This window comes from Petaurus breviceps, unplaced genomic scaffold (genome assembly GCF_028583685.1).
Source record: "Petaurus breviceps papuanus isolate PSGF00001 unplaced genomic scaffold, PetGlider_PUasm1.0 346421, whole genome shotgun sequence".
Taxonomy (NCBI): Eukaryota; Metazoa; Chordata; class Mammalia; order Diprotodontia; family Petauridae; genus Petaurus; species Petaurus breviceps.
The window spans coordinates 1-19,753 of record NW_027186148.1 but is presented as its reverse complement, the minus strand read 5'-3'; the positions used below and the strand labels follow the sequence as shown (position 1 = coordinate 19,753).

Here is a 19,753-nt window from a genome sequence, read left to right as displayed (position 1 = left end):
ATTCAGATATGGCCACCCAAAGTCTAGATGACCTTTAGGTTCATATTTAGCCTTGTTTTAATGCTCCTGTACCGTTTTTGCTCATTTAAAAATATTCCTTTTCTTCCCTTCAATAGAATATCAACAACTAGAATATAAGAATGATTTCATTTTTGTCTTTTATCCCCACTACTTTACACACTGCTTTGCATATGGTAGGTGCTTAATTAATGTGTACTGAATTGAAATCCTGCTTTTCCCAAGTACTGAATATCTATTTTCTTGTCTATTTCAGGGTCACCACTGGCTTTTACCAGTGCTCCTGGGTGTGCAGTTCTTATTGACCGGAAGGATAAAAGAATTCAAGTGAGTCATCCTGGGGAAGTCCCAGAGATCCATTGCATTTCCCAAAATCCTCTGCAGTACAGCATTACTTCATCTTCCAGTGTACAGAAAATCAAAGAGCTAGAGAACATAATTGCCAGAGATCCAGGTAAGAAAAACAAACACTCCCTCTCCTTCCTCCAAAAAAAGAAAGAAAGGATGAATGAATGAATGAATGAAAGAAAGAAACTTCCTGGGATGAAGGAGGTGTTTTTTGCTCTAGAAAACTAAAACTAAAACATAAAGGTCATACTTCGTATATAAGTGACTAACTTTTTTGTATTAAACATTTGACTGGATTGCTGTTAATTTTGCTTCCTTCTAAATAGAATTCTGGTGGACCGTTATATAGGAGATAGGAGAGATGAGCTGATGGTGCTAAGGACATGTCAGATCTCCCATCCAATCACAGCCAGACTATGTCACTATTGTCACAGTGAGTCTTAAGTGGTTTAGTGTAAAGAGTTCTAGAATAGGAATTTACTTAAATTACTTAATTGCCAGGCCTCAGTTTTCTTGTCTTCAATAAATAATAAGGAATCAAACGTCATGAGGTGAGGTCAAAAGATTTGTAATCTAACTGTGAATCTCAATTCTGCCATTTACTATATGACCTTGGGCCCCAGTTTCTTCCTCTAAAAATTAGGGGTTTATCATAGCAATAGATTCAAATAAAATTTTTGATAAAATCCAATATTTGTTCATGGCAAAAAATACTAAAAAGAATACATAGGGAGAGGTTTTTCTTCAAAACTATAAGCCAAGATTCCATATGTAGAATAATTGAGTCATTTTTAGTCATGTCTGACTCTTTGTGATCCCACTTGGGGTTTTCTTGGCAAAGATACTAGACTGGTTTGCTATTTCCTTCTCTAGCACATTTTCCAGATGAGGAAACTAAGGCAAACAGGGTTAAGTGACTTGCCCAGGTTCACACAAGCTATAAGTGTCTGAGGCCACATTTGAACTCAGTGCTTCCTGACTAAGCCCTGCTCACTTTCCACTGTACCACCTAACTGCTCCATAATTAGAAATATTCCAGAGGCAGCTTGTTGGCACAGTGAATAGAGCACTGGCCCTGGAGTCAGGAAGATCCGAGTTCAAATCTGGCCTCAGACACTTGACATTTACTAGTTGTGTGACCTTGGGCAAGTCACTTAACCCTAATTGCCCTACCTTCCCCCCTTGGAAAAAAAAATATATATATATATATATTCCCACTAAAAACAAGAACAAAGTAAGAATGCCCATTCTTATTCCTTTAGTATTTTCACTCTCATAGTATTAGAAAATTTCAAAATCATAATAGTACAGGGGAAAAGGTATTAGAGGGATTAACATTAGAAGTGAAAAAGTCAAAATGTCATTATTTGGATATGGCATGATAATGTATGTAGAAAATTTGACTTCTCTACAATACAAATAGATTTAAGTCAAATTTCAGAGTATAAAGTTAACTCACATAATCACCAGCATTCCTAAGTAATAGCAGAAAAAAATTTTTTTAAGGGAAACTCATTTTCTAGTAACTCTAGCAACTATAAAATATTTGAGAATTAACATACCTAGGAATACAAAGAATCTGTACAAGAACAACCATAAAATTATAATGACCAAAATAAAGGAGAAACTAAATAGCTAAATGTTCATGAAGGGGTCAGATTAATATAGTAAGAAGGACAATTAATATGTATATATGTAATTCCATACTAATCAAAATACCAAAAGGCTTCATTTTAGAACTAGAAAAAAATCATAATGAAATTTACATGAAAAAGTGGGTTAAAACACCTTGTGGCACATTAAAAAGAAAAGCTGACATGAGTAGTTTTACACTCTCAGACTTTAAAGCCTATACAAGTGGTCATCATTAAAACTATTACTGGGGAAACAGATAGAAGTAGATCAATGAAAGATGCCCCAGACATCCAATCAAATATATAGAGATGACTAATATTTAGTAAACCTATAGAAAATAAAAACTAGAGAAAGAATTCGTTATTTCACAAATGTACTCGAGAAAATTGCACTCGTGCAGGAAAGGGAATTACATCATATACCTGAATGAATTTTTGTTGATAAGAGATTTAAACATTTTTAAAAAATCTATTATTTTCCTCTGAAAGTGGAATAAAGTGATAAGCTCAGTTCTAGACAGGAAATGACTTATTTTTCAATTTAACAAAGAGAAGAAATTTATTAGGTACAAGGTAGATGAAAATTTCAAAAAATCTATACAATATAAGTTGCAAAGTTAAGATAAAAAATAACAGATTGGGAAGAAATTGTGTGAGATAAAAATTAGACACCTAAAGATATAAAGGATTATTAAAAATTGCAGTGGTAATTCCAATTCTACAATGGATAATGGTCAAAGAATAAGAAATAAAAAAACACAAATTATTAATAATCACTATAAAAATGGCAACTTCAGTGATAAAGAAACATAAAATAGTAATAGCTAACATTTATGTAGTACTTTAAAGTTTAAAAAGCGATTTAAATATACCATATATAATATATATTGGAAACAATTGGGGCAGCTAGGTGGCTCAGTGAATAGAGTACCGGCCCTGGAGTCAGGAAGACCTGAGTTCAAATCCAGCCTCAGACACTTGACACTTAACTAGCTGTGTGACCTTGGGCAAGTCACTTAATCCCAACTGCCTTACCTTCTCCCTCAAAAAAAAAAACCAATTTTGAAGAACCACCTTGTTAAGGTCAAGAGATCTTGGGAACCCCAAAATGCAAGGGCAAAGGGCACATGTCTGCCTTGAAGAATTCAACCATTCAAGCCTCCTTTCATTCCAAGTAGTTTATTAAAACAGTGGTTGAGGTAGGCAAGATTCATAGTGAGTCTGCACTGTTTGTGATGCCAATACAGGCAGGCTAGATTTTAAAAATTTGAGCAATTTAATGGGGACAAGATGGAGACTTTTATACAGAAAGACCTATGGGAAGATCTGGATGGGATTAAGGAGTGTCAAGCAGCCTGGGGTGGGGCCAAGTACAGATAACTGAGGGAGTTAAATAGTAGAGAGCCACAGTGAAAGGGCAATTGAAAGGATTATTGAATATATTTATGTGGGAGATGTGTGGGAAAGTTCAGGAGCTGGGTTTCGGTTTTGGGGGTTTGTAATGGGAATGTAAATTTTAAAGATCTTCCCTGCCCCTAGGCTAAAGTGCACCTGGAGCCTGGGGTGGGAGGCTTGTTTTTCAGTAGATACTTTTTGATTGGCCAGTGGGTCCAAAAGGTTGTTACATTCTCTAAGCCAGAAGAAGGCTATATAAGCCCTGATGTGAGGCTTTGTTTTGGGGGCTTACTTTGAGAAGTGTTCTGTGATTTGATCTGGATTCTGGGAAGCCATTGTCCAGAGCCCCCCAGCTTTGAAAAACCCAGATGTTGAAACCCAGATGTTGTTTGGTATGGATGTAATGGTTGGACAGTTTGAAAAGCTGTCTACTTAATCTGTTTCTGTCTTAATAATTCTGCCTGTATACTTTGAAGTTCAGGGTGCTGACCTTTTTCCCCTGAACAAGGTAAATTATGTATGTTTGACTGATTAAAGTAAGCTTGTTAACCCATTTTGAGTTGCTTTCCTTTAACAAAGCAGATCCAAGAACCTGTATGGGCAGCCACCCCAAGGACACTTGGGGTGCTTGCTGCTACAGGGTTTAGGTCTCATACCCTATCAACTTGACACCCATAAATCTGGCAAAAATAAATAAAATTCCATCTTTTCCTAATTAAATAATAAAAAAAATAACCAGCACCTACCTATTCTCCCTTCTACCTCTCCTTAGCACCTCTTTCTGAGAAAAATAAAACCTCTCTAATTATAACACAGTCAAGCAAAACATACCCTCACATTGACCATGTCCAAAAATGCTAATCTCACTCTGGAGCAGAGAGCTCGTTACCTCCCTGTCAGGAGACAAGCAGCATTTAAAATCATTGGTGCTCCAGAATCTTGATCATTGTGTTAACTAGAAGTCTTAAGTCTTTCAAATTGTTCATTTTTACAATGCTGTTCTTAAAGTATAAATTGTTTTCCTGGTTCTGTTCACTTCACTCTGCATCAGTTCCAGTGAGGTTCTTCCAACTTGTTTGTAGAATTCTACTTGTGTTCCCCCTGGGGAAGAGTCTTATGTAATTGAGGGGCTCATTTGGAATTAGAGAAGTTTCTTTCTGAGAGAAGCTCAGTTTTTTTCTTTTCCTTTGTTTTTTTTTGTTTTAGTCATTTGGTTTATTCCAATTTCCCATTTTTTTTTTTACCCTTTTTCCTTGGAGTGGGACAGGTACTTATAAGTTTTTGGCAGGCAGTAGTCTTTGAAAAATTCATAAAATGTCCTTTTCTTGAATGTGCATACAAATTTGCAATTTGTATTAGGTTTGATTACAATCTCCAGGCTCTTAAGATATAAAAGATTTGGCACATGGACTATTTGGGGAACTGGGTTAAATCCATTGAGAACTGTGGATCTTTTGAGACTTTTTAATACAGATGCTGGAGGAGGCACTTGAAAGGATAATACTTGAACTACATCATGACCCAAGAGAACTCCCAATAAGGAAATTCTCTCTACTAGGGTAGGTTGGCACCTCCTTTTTACCTCAGAGAATTGCCAGAAACATTGAGAGGAAGTGACTTGCCCAGGGTCACATAGCCAGCACGTGTCATAGATTGGGCTTGAACCTAAGATTTTCTGACTCAGAGACTTATTTTCTAATAATTACCCCATTTTTCTTCTCTGAGACTTCTCAGGGTAAGGGGGTAAGAAGAGGTTTAGGTGGTGCAGTGAATAGAGCACCGGCCCTGGAGTCAAGAAGACTTGAGTTCAAATCCAGCCTCAGACACTTAACACAAAAAACTAGCCATGTAACCTTGGGCAAGTCACTTAATCCCAATTGCCCTACCTTCCCCCCTCCAAAAAAAAAAAAAGAAGAGGTTTAGGTTTCAGATAGATTGGACCCCATTAAGGATGAGGCAAAACATCCATAACTGCCCTTGCTCAGTACCTCTTTTTCTGATATACCCAGATCAGATAAATCCGATGTATTTTTCTCTACCTTACCTGCCCAGGTATCCACTAAGTCCTGTACTCCATCCCTTAGGAAACTGTGGAACAACTAACAACTAGTCAGATTGGCATGATCATACCAGCCACCACCTTTGTGGGCAAATGCTGGGGTCATCTCAGGCCAAGTAATATAAAACCTCAAAATATTCAGGAAGTCATTCTTTGGGCTTCAGACTAAGGTCCTATGGATGGTTCCATTTTTTACTTGTTTGCAGTAAGGTTACTAAAAGAGGCCTAGAGGAGGTTCAGATCAAGAGAAGGAGCTCCATATAGTCAGTCCTTTTTGACGTTTTAAATTAAGAGGATTACCAGTGGCCACAAGAGGGAGCTAAGTGTATTAACTATACTTGACAAACTCCAAGAAAAATTTAGACTATCTAATATTAAACCTGGGAAGGACCTTATAGACATGTAATTAAGAGGTGTTTTTGTTTTAACTTTAGGGTCTGTGATCTCTTTTTCTAAAAACAAATCATATTTCAATGTAATTGGCTTTTTTTGTGACTTTGTATATTTTGTTTTATACATTTAAAACATTCTGAAAAAGGGGCTATGGGCTTCATCAGACTGCCAACGGGGTCTATAACCTACAAAAGTGTGATCTAATCTAACATTTTCGTTTTACAGATGAAGAAACTGAGGCTGGTTGGAGGGGAGAAATTAAAAGTAGTTATTGTGTCTTTATTGCAGCACATGATTTAGAATCAGAATAACTGTTGGATAGAAAAATTAGACTTCTGGATTTTGAATCACATACCCTGGATTCAAATCCTGGCTGTTACTTATCACTTGTGTGATTTGGCGAGAAGTGTGCTAGAACCAGTTCTAAATAGCACAACTGTTTTTTTTCTTCTAATTTTCAGTGTAAGCATTTACATTTCTGAAAGCCTCAAAGTTACACATTAGACTTGATTTATTGCTTTGTTGGTTGACTTAAATGATGGGGAAAATGTTAACAACTCAGGTTCAATTTTAAAAGATATACTGCATTCATTTCTTTTTCCTCAGAATGCTGCTTATTAAACATTTATCAGCACACCTATGCCTTGAGCCTTCTATAGTTCTCAGTTTCCTTATCTGTAAAGTGAGAGATTTGTACTAGACCTTTGTACTAGAGCTTTAAATCAAGTCCCAAAGGTAGCAATCCTGGATTTGTAATCAAAAGACTTGTGTTTATATCCCAGCCTTACCATCTCTGTGACCTCAAGCAAATCACCCTCATTGGGCTTCAGTTTTAATATCTGTATGGGATTTCTGGTGCCAAGATGGTAGACAGGAATGAACCCTCTGAAGCCCTCCCAGATACCCCTCTAAACAACTAGAAAACCACCTCAGAATTGGTCTGTGAGCAGGGAAGCAGCTTACCAGCCTGGCAGGAAAGGTCTGTCTCACTGGGGTGGGAGGGGATCAAGGTCTAAGAGCAGCAGTCTCACAGTAGGGGGCCTACAGCAAGGCTCCAAGCCTAGGGCAATCCACCAGTGAGGCCTGGCCCTCCAGCAAACCAACAGCCCCCCAGGCAAGTGAGAAGTTTGCTTAATGCCACAAAACCCCACCCCCAGCACAAGACACTAGCAACCCCATTGAAGACCAGGAGTGAAGCCCCAACCCAGGCCTGACCAACAGCAAGACCCCTGCCCCTGGAGCCTAGCAACAGAGAGAAAAACTGTTTTAATAGCAATCCAGCAGCATGGCCCTGTCCCTGGGACAGACCAGAAACAATATCATTCCTACAGAGCTAGGCACCAGAAAGATTCTGCAGGGTCCCACTCCTGGAACAGGCTAGCAGCTAAACCCCACACCCAGGGGAGGTCAACAGGGAGCTCTTCTCCCCCTCCCTCCAGTACAAGCCAGAAGAGAAGCCTACCCTCCAGAGAGAGCAAGCAGCTAAGCCCTGAAACCCAGTGAAAGCCAGCAGTAAGACCCAGAGCCCCAGCACAGAAAGCCTGGGACAATACAGGAGCAGAACCCAACTCACATAAAAATACAAAGTTAAAAAATAAAAATGCACAAAAAAACAAAAAAAGAACTTGACTGTAGAAAGTTACTATGGTGACAGGGAAGAACAAGGTACAAACTTGGAAGAAGACAATAGTATTAAAATGGCTACATGTGAAGCCTCAAAGAAAAATGTGATTTGGTCTCAGGTCCAAAAAGAATTCCTGAAGGAGCTTAAAAAGGGTTTTAAAAAGCAAATTAGAGAAGTAGAAACAATTTGGAAAAGAAATGAAAGTAATGTAAGAGAATCATAAAAAAAAGAGTAGCATGGGAAAAGATATCCCTAAAAAATAGAATTGGCCAAATGAGAAAAAGAAATATAAAAGCTCACTAAAGAGAATAATTCCTTAAAAATTACAATTAAACAAGTGGAAACTAATGATTCTATGAGATATCAGGAAACAATAAAACAAAATTTAAAAGTTTAAAAAATAGAAGAAAATGTGAAAAACCACTGATCTAGAAAATAGAGCCAGGAAAGATAATATAAGAATTATTGGACTACCTGAAAGCCAGGATAAAAAAAAAGCCTGGACAACATCTTTCAAGAAATTATTAAAGAAAACTGTCTGGATATATTAGAAGCAGAAGGCAAAATAGAAATTGAGAGAATCCACAGATCAGTGCCTGAAAGCGATCCCAAAATGGAAAACACCCAGGAACATCAAAGTCAAATTCCAGAGCTCACAAATCAAGGAAGAAGTATTGCAAGCAGCCAAAAAGAAACAATTCCAATATCATGGAGCTAAAATCAGAATTACACAAGATCTGGCAGTTCCAACATTATAGAATCAGAGGACTTAGAATATTACATATAAGGTAAAGGAATTAGGATTATACAAGAATTACCTACCCAGCAAAATTGAATATACTCTATCAGGGAAAGAAATGGATATTTAACGAAATAAAGGATTTTCAAGCACTTCTAATTAAAAGACCAGAGCTGAATAAAAAATTTGACCTCCAAGTATAAGACTTAATCAAGGGAAACATAAAAAGGCAAAAAAGAAACAAGAAAGAGAGAACATAAGAAATTCAATAATGTTAAACTGTTTATATTTCCATATGGCAAGATATTTGTAAATCTTAATTTTATTACTTAAAAGAGCAATTAGAAGGAGTATACAGAGATAGAAGGTATGTATATAAGGTGACTTTATTGGGATGACACCCCAAAAAACAAAATAAAGGGATGAGAAAGAAAACTGTATTGGAGGAAGAAAGAGAGGGGAGATTGAATGGGGTAAGTTTTCCACATAAAAGAGGCATGAAAGCTATTATAACAGAGGGAAATATGGGGCAGGGGGACGAGCAAAGCTTAAACCTTACTCTTATCAGAATTGATTCAAAGAAGGAATAACATACACATTCATTTAGCTATAGAAATCTATATTACCCTATAAGGAAGTAAAAAGGGAGCAGGATCATGGAAGGGGGAGGGAAGATTGACAGAAGGGAGGATATAATGGGGAAGGTGGTGATCAGAAGTAAAACACTTGTGAGGAAGGAAAGGGTAGGAGGTAAGAGACAGGGGGATAAACAGGTCTCTCCCATAAAATGGAAGTGGACAGTAGAATGGATTACAAACCAGAATCCTACAATATGTTGTTTATAAGAAACATTTTTGAAGCAGAGAGATACACTCAGGATAAAGGTAAGGTACTACAGCAGAATCTATTCTGTTTCAGCTGAAACAAAGAAAGCAGGGGTAGCAACTATAATCTCAGACAAAGCAAAAGCAAAAAATAGATTTAATTAAAAGAGATAAGGAAGGAAACTATATCTTGCTGAAAGATACAGGAATAAAGAATAAAGTGAGAGGTTTGTACTAGACCCCTTCGAGCTTTAAATCCAGTCCTGAAGGTAGCAATTCTGGATTTGTAGTCAAAAGACTTGTGTTTGTATCCTAGCCTTACCATCTCTGTGACCTCAGGCAAATCACCCTCTCTGGGCTTCAGTTTTAACATCTGTATGGGACTTCTGGTGCCAAGATGGTGGACAGAGGAATGAACCCTACCAAACATTTAAAGAACAATTAATCCCAATACTATATAAACTATTTGGAAAAATAGGCCCAGAAGGAATCCTACCAAATTCCTCTTATGACACAAATATGGTGCTGATACCTAGGAAGAGCCAAAACAAAGAAAAAAAAATTATAGAGCAATTTCCCTAATATTGATGCAAACAATCTAAAATAAAATACTAGCAAAGAGATTTACAGCAATATATCACAAGGTAGAATTTATACCAGGAATGCAGAACTGGTTTAATATTAGAAAAACTATCAGCATAATTGACCATATCAATAACAACACCAACAGAAATTATATAATTATATCAATAAATGCAGAAAAAAGCCTTTGAAAAAATACAGCACCCATTTTTATTAAAAACATGACCGGGGCAGCTAGGTGGTGCAGTGAATAGAGCACCGGCCTTGGAGTCAGGAGTAGCTGAGTTCAAATCCAGCCTCAGACACTTAACACTTACTAGCTGTGTAACCTTGGGCAAGTCATTTAGCCCCAATTGCCCTACCTTCCCCCTCCAAAAAGCAAAAAACAAAAACAAACATGAGAGAGCATAGGAATAAATGGAGCTTTCCTTTAAATTTAAGTAATTTTCATCTAAAACCATCAGCAATTATCTGTAATGGGAAAAAGCTAAGAGCCTTCCCAGTACAATCAGGGGGGAAGTAAGGATGCCCATTATAACTTCTGTTGTTTAATATTGTATTAGAAATGTTAGCTATAGCAATAAGAGAAGAAAGAGAAATGAAAGGAATTAGAATAGGCAATGAGGATATAAAGCTATCACTTTTTGCAAATGATATGATGTTATACTTAGAAAATCCTAGAGAATCATTGTATGTTCCTAGTCACCACTACTCTCCCAGGCTTTCTCCTTCCCTCCATGTGTGTGTCTGTGTGTGTATAGACGAAGGGGCTTGTACAAATAGTTGAAATGTTCTCAGTCACTATTATTCTCCCAGGGGTGTGCATGTGCATGTGTGTGTGCGTGTGTGTGTGTGTGTGTGTGTATGTGTATGGTAGGGAACTCTGTTGCAAAGTGTTATATAATGCTTTCCAAAGATAAACCATTTAGATCTGAAACATACCCCTACTTCATTCCCCTAGTGTAGGTAAATAACAGGTAACTGGATAGTATCAGCTTGTCAGTCTGAAGCATTTGGGAAAATAAGCTTATAAATAACCTGGGGAACAAAGTGTTATTTTTATTAGAGGGAATCTAATTCTAGCGAATAGATGGTCCTTTGAGTTTCACATGACTTTAAATAAACTGATATTGGAAAAATAGATATTGAACATTAATAATAATGATAATAGTAATACTAGTAACTGGCATTTATATAGTGCTTTAAGGTTTGAAAAGTGCTTTATATACATGATCTCATTTGAGTCTTACAGCAACCTTGTGAAAAAACTGCTATAGATATCTGCATTTTATAGATGAGTGTACTGAGGATGGCAGCTTAAATGACTTGTTCAGGGTCACAGAGGTGGTATCTAGGATGGGATCTAATGTTATAATATTCCAGTGTTTACTTGAGTCCCAACTATGTAGCCTGGTACGGTAGAAAGGGATTTGGCTCATCTATGTACTAGCTATATATGAGGCTTACTCTGAGCCAGTTTCCTCATCCATAAAACAGGGTGCTCAAGATCTCCCTATACAAATAAAATAAGAAGTCTTATCTCAAAATCAGCAAACCATGTCTTAAAGCTTTGGTTTCCTTATCTGTAAAGTAAGAATAATAATACTTGTACTATCTATATCCTAAGATTTTTTGTGAGGAAAGTGCTGTGTAAACTTTAAAATGCCATATGTAATGCTGAATTATTATTATTATTGTTATTGTAATTATTTCTTTCTCTGTAAGGGGAGTTGCTTTACCCTTGCATCTCCCTTTCCATATGGATGGCAGTTACACTAGGATATGATTTGAATTCAGTCTAAACAACTCTCGCAATTTATTAAGAGTCTAAAGAGGATGTGTGTGATTCCAGCTGTGAATGACTTCAACTCATTAGCACCATTGTCCTTTCTTTTGTTATTGTTTTTGATATCTTTGCCAAAAATGATTTCTTTGAAGCAAAGAAAAATAATACCCAAATATCCATATGCAATTAACCTTTTTTATTTTAAAAATATTTGTAAGAGATAGCTTTTGTAATTTTAGGGAACCGAGGAATAAAACATCTGTTCCACAAAGACGAACTCCTGAAGGCCTCTCTGTCCCTGTCACATGCTCGTTCGGTGCTCATCACCACTGGGTTCCCTACCCATTTCACTCATGACCCACCTGAAGAGACTGATGGTCCCCCAGGAGCCATTGCTATTGCTGCCATTTTGCAAGCTTTAGAAAAGGAGGTTGCCATTGTAGTTGATGAGAGAGCCATGAGCTTGCACAGAAAGATTATTGAAGACTCAGTCGATCAAGGTGAGTTGAACAAAAACAGAAGCATGTGGGCATGAATTAGATAACTTTTTCTCTAGGATAGTATGACCACTTTCAGCTCCCTAGGTTAGCCTTAGGCTGTGGAGGAGGCCTGGATTCAGTTTTATTCAAAACTACAAGCATTATTAAGTGTCTACAAATTGCTAAACAAGAGGTGTGTGTACTTATTTCCCAACTCTTCCCTTTTTGTAGGTTGTTGTTTGGTTGTTCAGTCCTGTCTGACTCTTCATGACCCTATGGACTATAGCATGCCAATGCTGTTCATGGAGTCATGAGGAGTTGGACATGACTAAAAGATATTGGAGTGATTTGCCATTTCCTTCTCCAGTTCTTTTTACAGGTGATGAAACTGAGGCAAACAAGATTAAGTGACTTGCCCAGGGTCATACAGCTAATATGTATCTGAAGCTAGATTTGAATTGAGGTCTTTCTGACTCGAGGCCCAGTGCTCTATTCCCTAAGCCACCTAACTACCTCTTTTGTGTGTAGTAGCACTCATCTAGAGTCGGAACAGGAATGTTTATCAGGTTATTAAAGCATCTAGAAATAGGTTAACATGTTGTGATGTCAGCTTTAGGTCACTACCCATCTCTACATCATTACCTCCTGATTCCCAATGGTGTTTAGTGGAGAATAGGTATTCTAACCTGTTTCCCATAGCCTGCTCCCTAGCCCTTCTCCTCCCAAAATTACACCCTCAGACAAACTTTTATGTTTTTATAATAAGAGGGCCTAAGTTCCAGAAAGTCACTGGTTTAAAATCACAGAGACTCTAGAGAGGCAACATAGGCACACAGATTTGTAATATGGAACACAGGAACACGGTGCTGAAAAGAACTTAGGAGGCCATTGAATTCAACATTTTCATTTTACAGATGAGGAAACTGAGGGAGACAAAGGTTCAGTGACTTGTTTAGGGTCATATAGCTAGTAGGTGCCTGAAGTGGGATTTGAACTTAGATCTTCCTGGCTTCAAGTCCTACCCTCTATGCAACATACCACCTAGCTGCTTATGCTGGCTGTTACCACTGACCCAACATCAAGGCCAATCACTTCACCACTTTGGGCCTCAGTTTCCTTTTCTGTAATTATCATTTGATCTTAATAGTCTCTTTCATATTTGAAGTATGGTGATTCTATTTCCCATTAGGCTTGTTGTTTTAGGAAGTAAACAGAGAATGATTTTGACTTCACTCTTTACAGCTGTCTTGACTGATTGATTTTTTGCTGACCAACTTCCTAGAGTCACCTTGATTCTCTGTAATCAATCTCCTGAAATCTCAAGCTATGGACTCCCACTGTACATGACATCTGATCCCCATCTAGCTCAGCCTGGGATTCGAATGGATGATTTGATACAGTGGATTTTGGAAAGTTTTCATTAAATCTGGAAGAAAAAAGACCAAGATGGTGTGGCTAGGCGGTGCTGTGAATAGACCTGGAGTCAGGAGGACCTGAGTTCAAATTTGGCCTCAGACATTTAACACTTAGTAGCCTTGTGACCTTGGGAAAATCACTTAACCCCAGTTGCCCTGCCTTCCCCGCCCCAAAAAAGCAAAAGAAAAAGATGAAGACCTTTAGGTCTTTCAGTTGTAATTATTTCCACCCAACTTGTGACTTGAATGTCAGTGACTTTCAGTTACCTGGGGAAAATCTAAGATTGTGAGGTAGAAATTCCATCTGGATGAGAATGGGGATATTCTTCCACTTATTTTTTTTTTTATTTTTAAGCAATCAGGGTTAAGTAACTTGCTCAAGGTTATACGGCCCGTTATTTCTGGGTGTGGTGCTGAGTATCTGAGCCCAGATTTGATCTAGGTCATCCCAACACTGGAGCCGGTGCTCTTACTCGCTGAGCCACCTGGCCACCCCTAAGAAATTGGGGTTAAGTAACTTGCTCAAGGTTATATGGCCAGGTGTTTCTGGGTGGGTGCTAAGTGTCTGAGCCCGGGATTCCATCTCCAGGTCATCACAACACTGGAGCCGGTGCTCTTACTCGCTGTGCTACCTGGCCGCCCCTATTCATCCACTTATTATAATGCTCACATCTCACTCATGATAAATTTATGGTTGGTAATATAATCTGGATCCTCATCACTGCTCTGTAATTCTACTCTACTCTTATTAACTCTATCACTCATTTCCCAGAATTCTTCTCATTTTCTAATGCATCCCTTCACCCTCAAAGCTTAATGTTATAGCCTCCTTAATTGACAAAAGTGAGGCCATCTGAAGAGAACTCCCTTAACATTTCACAGCATCCCCCCCCCATCCTCCCTTCTCTCCATCCTGTCTCAGAGGAAGAAGTGGACCTACTCCTTGCTATGGTTATCTGCATCAAAAATCCCCTTCTGCCTTCCTGGGGACCTTGAAACTTTTCTTTTTTTATTCTTTGTTCTTGGCAATCTCTAGGGCTTCAATGATGATTTATATGCAAATAATTCACAAATATATGTATATAATATGTATATATACATACAAATACATGCACATACATACGTGTATCTATAATGTGTGTGTATATATATATATATATATGTATGCATATTAAAAGAGGGGGAAGGGGAAGGAAGGATGGAGAGGTCACTAGGTGGCACAGTGCTGGAAATGGTGTTAGGAAGACCTGAGTTCAAATGTGACTTTAGACACTTATTAATTGCATGGTCCTGGGTAAGTCACTTAATATTTCTCAGTCTCAGTCTCCTCATCTGTAAAATGAGGATAATAATAGTACCTATCTCCTTGGCTTGTTGTAAGGATAAAATGAGACATTTGTAAATGACTTTGCAACCTCAAAGCACAATATAAATGCTAAACTTTATTTTTATTGTTGTTGTTATTATTACCATATCTATATGACTAGTTTTCACCTGTCTCCAGAGTTCTACTCCCATATTTTCAATTACCTGAATGTCTGCAGCCGAATGCCTCGATGAAACCTCAAACTGAGGGTGCTCCAAACCATACTTACTATCTTGCCCTCTCAACTATCTGCTTCTCCCAACTTCACCATTCCAGTTATTATCACTACCATTCACTCAGTCTTCAAAATCTTCATGGTTTTTTTTTTTGATACTTCCTTTGCCTTCTTATGTTAAACCAGTTACCAAGTCCTATCAACTCTACCTCTAGAATATCACTGGGATATTCTCCTCTCTGTTCCCTCTGCTTCCACCCTATTATAGGCCCTTACTACTACCCTCTTGTGCTAGTGCAATAATTTCCTAATGGGTCTTCCAATCCCTCTTCTCTCCCTCCTCCAAACCATGCTTTGCTCTGCTGTCAGATTAATCTTCCTTATTTAATTACCAGGGAGTGCTACTGGCCAAGTGCCTGATCCTTTTCAGTGGTATGGGCCAAGTGTGGATGTTCTGGCCTAGACCAGAGGGTACTCAGAGGTAACATTATGTTCTCTATGGTCTTGAGAGAGCTACCTCTTTCCCAGAACTGCCCTTTTTGTGGGTGGCAACACTCATCTGATGAGTCTCAAAGTGTGGTATGTGTGTATTTTATGCAATTGACTCTTATGGCCTGTGGTGTCCACACCCCCTGGGAAATTCGGCTAGCTTTGCTTCCCTGCTGTGTTTTAGGACTTTAAACACAAAAGTATGCATAATGAAATCGATCATATAATCATAGCTTACCTGCATATAGTTCTTTACAAAGCCATAAAAAGGAGGAAAAGACTAAATGTATCTAATCAATAATCACATGCACTAGGTTCCCATACTTTTCAGAACTTCTAGTCTCTAGGCAGGCCTTTCTTCCCAAAGGGGAGAAAAACGATCTATTCTCTGTTTCAATAGCTATCATTTATAGTGCTTTCAGGTTTGCAAAGTATTTTTCAGATCTTATCTCATTTGATCCACACAACAACCCTGTGAGCTAAGTACTATTATTAAACTTATTTTAGAAATGAAGAAACAGAGGCTGAAGGAGGTTAAGTTACTTGTCCAAGGCCACAGTTAATCAATATTTTGGAGGCAAGATTTGTACTCAGTTCTTTCTGAGTTCAAGTCTGTCATCCTATTCAACTAGGCGACCTAACTGCCTCTTAACTAATATCTGCCAGAGACATAACTTATTAACAGACAAACAATCTTGCCTAGATAGAAATTTCATTCAACAGAATTCCTCTTGCTGATCAGAAAAGCCCTCTAATGTAAGCAATTTCTAACACACGTTTTAGTAATAATAAAACACAAGATGAAGAAATTCAAGAGCAGTGAAAAAAAGTGCATAGGATAAGCTGATGCATGTTTATTGATGATGACAGTGGTGATTTCCAAGATGGTAGCTTGTGGCACAGTGGATAGAGGCCCTGGAATCAGGAAGGCCTGAGTTAGAATCAAGCGTTGGTCATGTCCTAGCCATGTGACCTTGGGCAAGCCATTTAATCTCTGTTTATCTCAGTTTTCTCAACTGTAAAATGGGATCATGATAGCACCTACCTCACATGTTGTTGTGGGAGTGAAATGAGCTATTTGTAAAAGCACTAAGCACAGTGCCTGGCACATAGTAGGTGCTATATAAATAATTATTCCCATCCCAAATGCAATTCTGAAGGATAGTCTCATCTGTTTTCTTTATTTCAGATATTCTGAAGACAACTATACCTCTTTTAAGTTACCAAGGTGAGGGAGTAGGATCAGCTTTCACATTTTTGTGTAAGGATGGGGATCCCAAGTCACCAAGGTATGTCCTATCCTACAGTATTATGTGAAAAGTTTAGAGTTCTGTGACTGTTTCCCTCAAGGTGAAGTAACATTCTGCTTGCTCATTCATTCACTAAATTTTTTCATTCAAGAATTTTAAAAAATCTATTTCTTTATAAACCCAAAGATCCAAGATTTTAAGACAAAAACTCATTATTTGACAAAAACTGCTGGGAAAACTGGAAAACAGTATGACAGAAACTAGGTATAGACCAATGTAGGTATAGACCCCTGTATGCCAAGACAAGATCAAAATGGGTACATAATTTAGACATAAAGGGTGATACCATAAGAACATTAGGAGAGCGTGGAATAGTTTACCCATCAAATCTATGAAAAATGAAGAATTTAGGACCAAACAAGATAGAGAGTACATTATGAAATATAAATGGATAATTTTGATGAGCTATAATTTAAAAGTTTTACACAAACAAAACCAATGTAACTAAGATTAGAAAAAAAAGCAGAAACGGGGTGGGGGCGGGGATTTTCCAACAAGTATTTCTAATAAAGGTCTTATTTCTCATATATATAGAGAACTGAGCCAAATTTATAAGAATACAAATAATTTCCCAGTTGATAGATGGTCAAAGGATATGAACAGCAATTTTCAGACAAAGAAATCAATGCTCAAAATCTCTATTGATTAGAGAAGTGCAAATTAAAACAACTGTTAGGTACCATCTCACACCCATCAAATTGGCCAATATGACAAAAAAGGAAAATACTGGAGAGCAACTGGGATATTAATGTCCTGGTGGTGGAGTTGTGAACTGATCCAACCATTCTGGAGAACAGTTTGGAACAGTTCCCAAAGATCTATAAAACTGATCCAGAAATACAACGACTAGGTCTGTACCCAAAAAAATTTCAGAAAGGGAAAAAGAACCTATTTAGGTTTTTTTTTTGTTTGTTTTTGCTTTCTGGAGAGGGGAGGGCAGGGCAATTGGGGTTAAGTGACTTGCCCAAGGTCACATGGCTAGTGTTAAGTATCTGAGGCTTGGATTTGAACTCAGGTTCTCTTGACACCAGGGTCCATGCTCTATTCACTGTGATACCTAGCTGCCCCTAAAAGAACCTATTTGTACAAAAGTATTTATGGTGGCTAAGGATTGGAAAATGAGGGGATGCCCATCAATTGTGGGATGACTAAACAAGCTGTGGTAAATGATTGTAATGAAATGTTATTGTGCTATAAGAAATGACAAGCAGGGTGATGTTTTTTCCTTTTTTTCCTTTTGGAGGGAAATTGGGGTTAGGTAACTTGCCCAAGGTTACACAGCTAGTTTCTTTGTGTGGGTGTTAAGTGTCTGAGGCCAGAACCGAACTCAGGTCCTCCTGACTCCGGGAACGACACTTTACTCACTGCACCACCCAGCCGCTCCAGGGTGATTTTTTAAAACCTTGGAAAGCTTTACATTAACTGATACAAAGTGATATGAGCAGAACCATGACAATCCCCAAAAATGTTCTCCACCTCCAGGAAAGATCAGATGTAATCTGAATGCAAATCGAAGTGTGCTATTTTTTACCTTCTTCCTTTCCTTCCTTCCTTCCTTCCTTCCTTCCTTCCTTCCTTCCTTCCTTTTGGTTTTCTTGTACAAAGTGACTAATTTAGAAGTACTTTTCATAATTGCACATGTATAACCTATATCAGATTACCATCTTTTTGAGGTATGGAGAAGGAGGGAGGTATAGAAAAAACTTAAAAGAAAATGAATATTAAAAATTGTTTTTACATATAATTGGGAAAAATTAAAATGTCATTTAAAAAACTATTCTGTTCAAGGTCTTATGCTAAGTGCTGAAGATAAAAGATAATGACAGTATGGTCCCCACTCTCAAAGAATTTACAACCTACTAATGGGATAAATAATAATCAAATATATGTGTGTATTATTATTATATGTGTATTATTATGTATATATGTATATATTGCACATATATATGATGCAAGATAGTATGTGATATTGGCAAAAAAGTACCTAATCAAAACATTAAAAAAACAGGAAGGATGATGTTTTCTTTTAGTTGGGAGGACAAAGGAGGGCTTTATGAAGGAGTTATCTGAATTGGCCTTAAAGGAAGAAAAGCATTCTAACCAGTATCAATGTGAAAGATGTGTTTTCTAACTATGGATATTGACCTGTACTTGGTATAGAGGTAAGAGCATGTGGCATGAAGGGGAAGGAGAGTGAAGTAAATCTGGAAGAGTTAATTGGATCCAGAGTACAGAGCATCTTAAGTGTTAGGCTAAGGAATCTGTATTCTCTCCTAGAGGCAATAGGAAGCCACTAGAGGTTTTTGAGCAGAGGAGTGACATGGTCAGCCTTGTGTATTAGAATGATTGTTTTAGTAACTGTGTGAAGGATGGATTAGTGAGGGGACAGATAGGATGCAGTGTGATAGTAATGGCAATTAAAGATTCCCCTGTATTGGCTTGGTTTTCAAATTGATTGTGTTAAAGCCCAGAGTTTGTTAATCCCACCTGTGGGATGGGCTTGTTGATGTGAAAAGAAAGTCCTGAACTGGGAGGAGCTGGTGACGTAGATTTGGAGAGACAAGAGAGAGACTAAGAGAATTGCTGGTGGCCGCTTTGAATTGCCCTGGACTTTTGAGACCTGCCCCCTGAGCTGCCAAGGACTGAGGAGACATGGCTGTTTTGCTGGTACTTTGTCTGTCTGTTTTGATGTTGTTTTGCCAGATTTGTCCACTGGTGAAAGACAGTCCTTTTGTTGAAGAAGTCCTGGAACCTGGCTGTTGGCTAAGAGCTCCTGAGACTGTCCTGCAGACAGAGAGTGAATACTGTCCACTGGTGAAGGACAGTGCTGTTGTTGCAGGGGTCTGGAGACTGTCCTGCAGACAGAGTGAATACTGTCCACTGGTGAAGGACAGTGCTGTTGTTGCAGGGGTCTGGGAGCCTTTCTGTTGGTTCAGAAGCCCTGAAGAAGGATTTTCTTGTTGTATGTTTACAGAAATCCTGGGAGAGGGCTTTGCTAATGTGTTCAGGGGTTCTAGGACTGTTCTACAGACAGAGGATAAATTCATGAAGGGATTGGCAATGTATCTTGTGGCCTTGCTAAGCCTTGTCTCCCCAGGAACTAAGATTGCTGAGAAC

The 19,753-nt window shown here is 38.1% G+C and overlaps 1 protein-coding gene across 1 annotated transcript; it reads left to right on the top strand.

The window, feature by feature from the left end:
* Positions 1-274: 274 nt before the first annotated feature.
* LOC138167988 (D-glutamate cyclase, mitochondrial-like) lies at positions 275-16,615 on the top strand (the record flags this gene model as incomplete). The annotated part of the gene is made up of 3 exons (XM_069096964.1): positions 275-472; positions 11,642-11,902; positions 16,516-16,615. Coding segments are annotated over 3 exons (559 nt in total), but the record flags the coding sequence as incomplete, so codon positions are not given.
* Between the last annotated feature and the right edge of the window lie 3,138 nt (positions 16,616-19,753).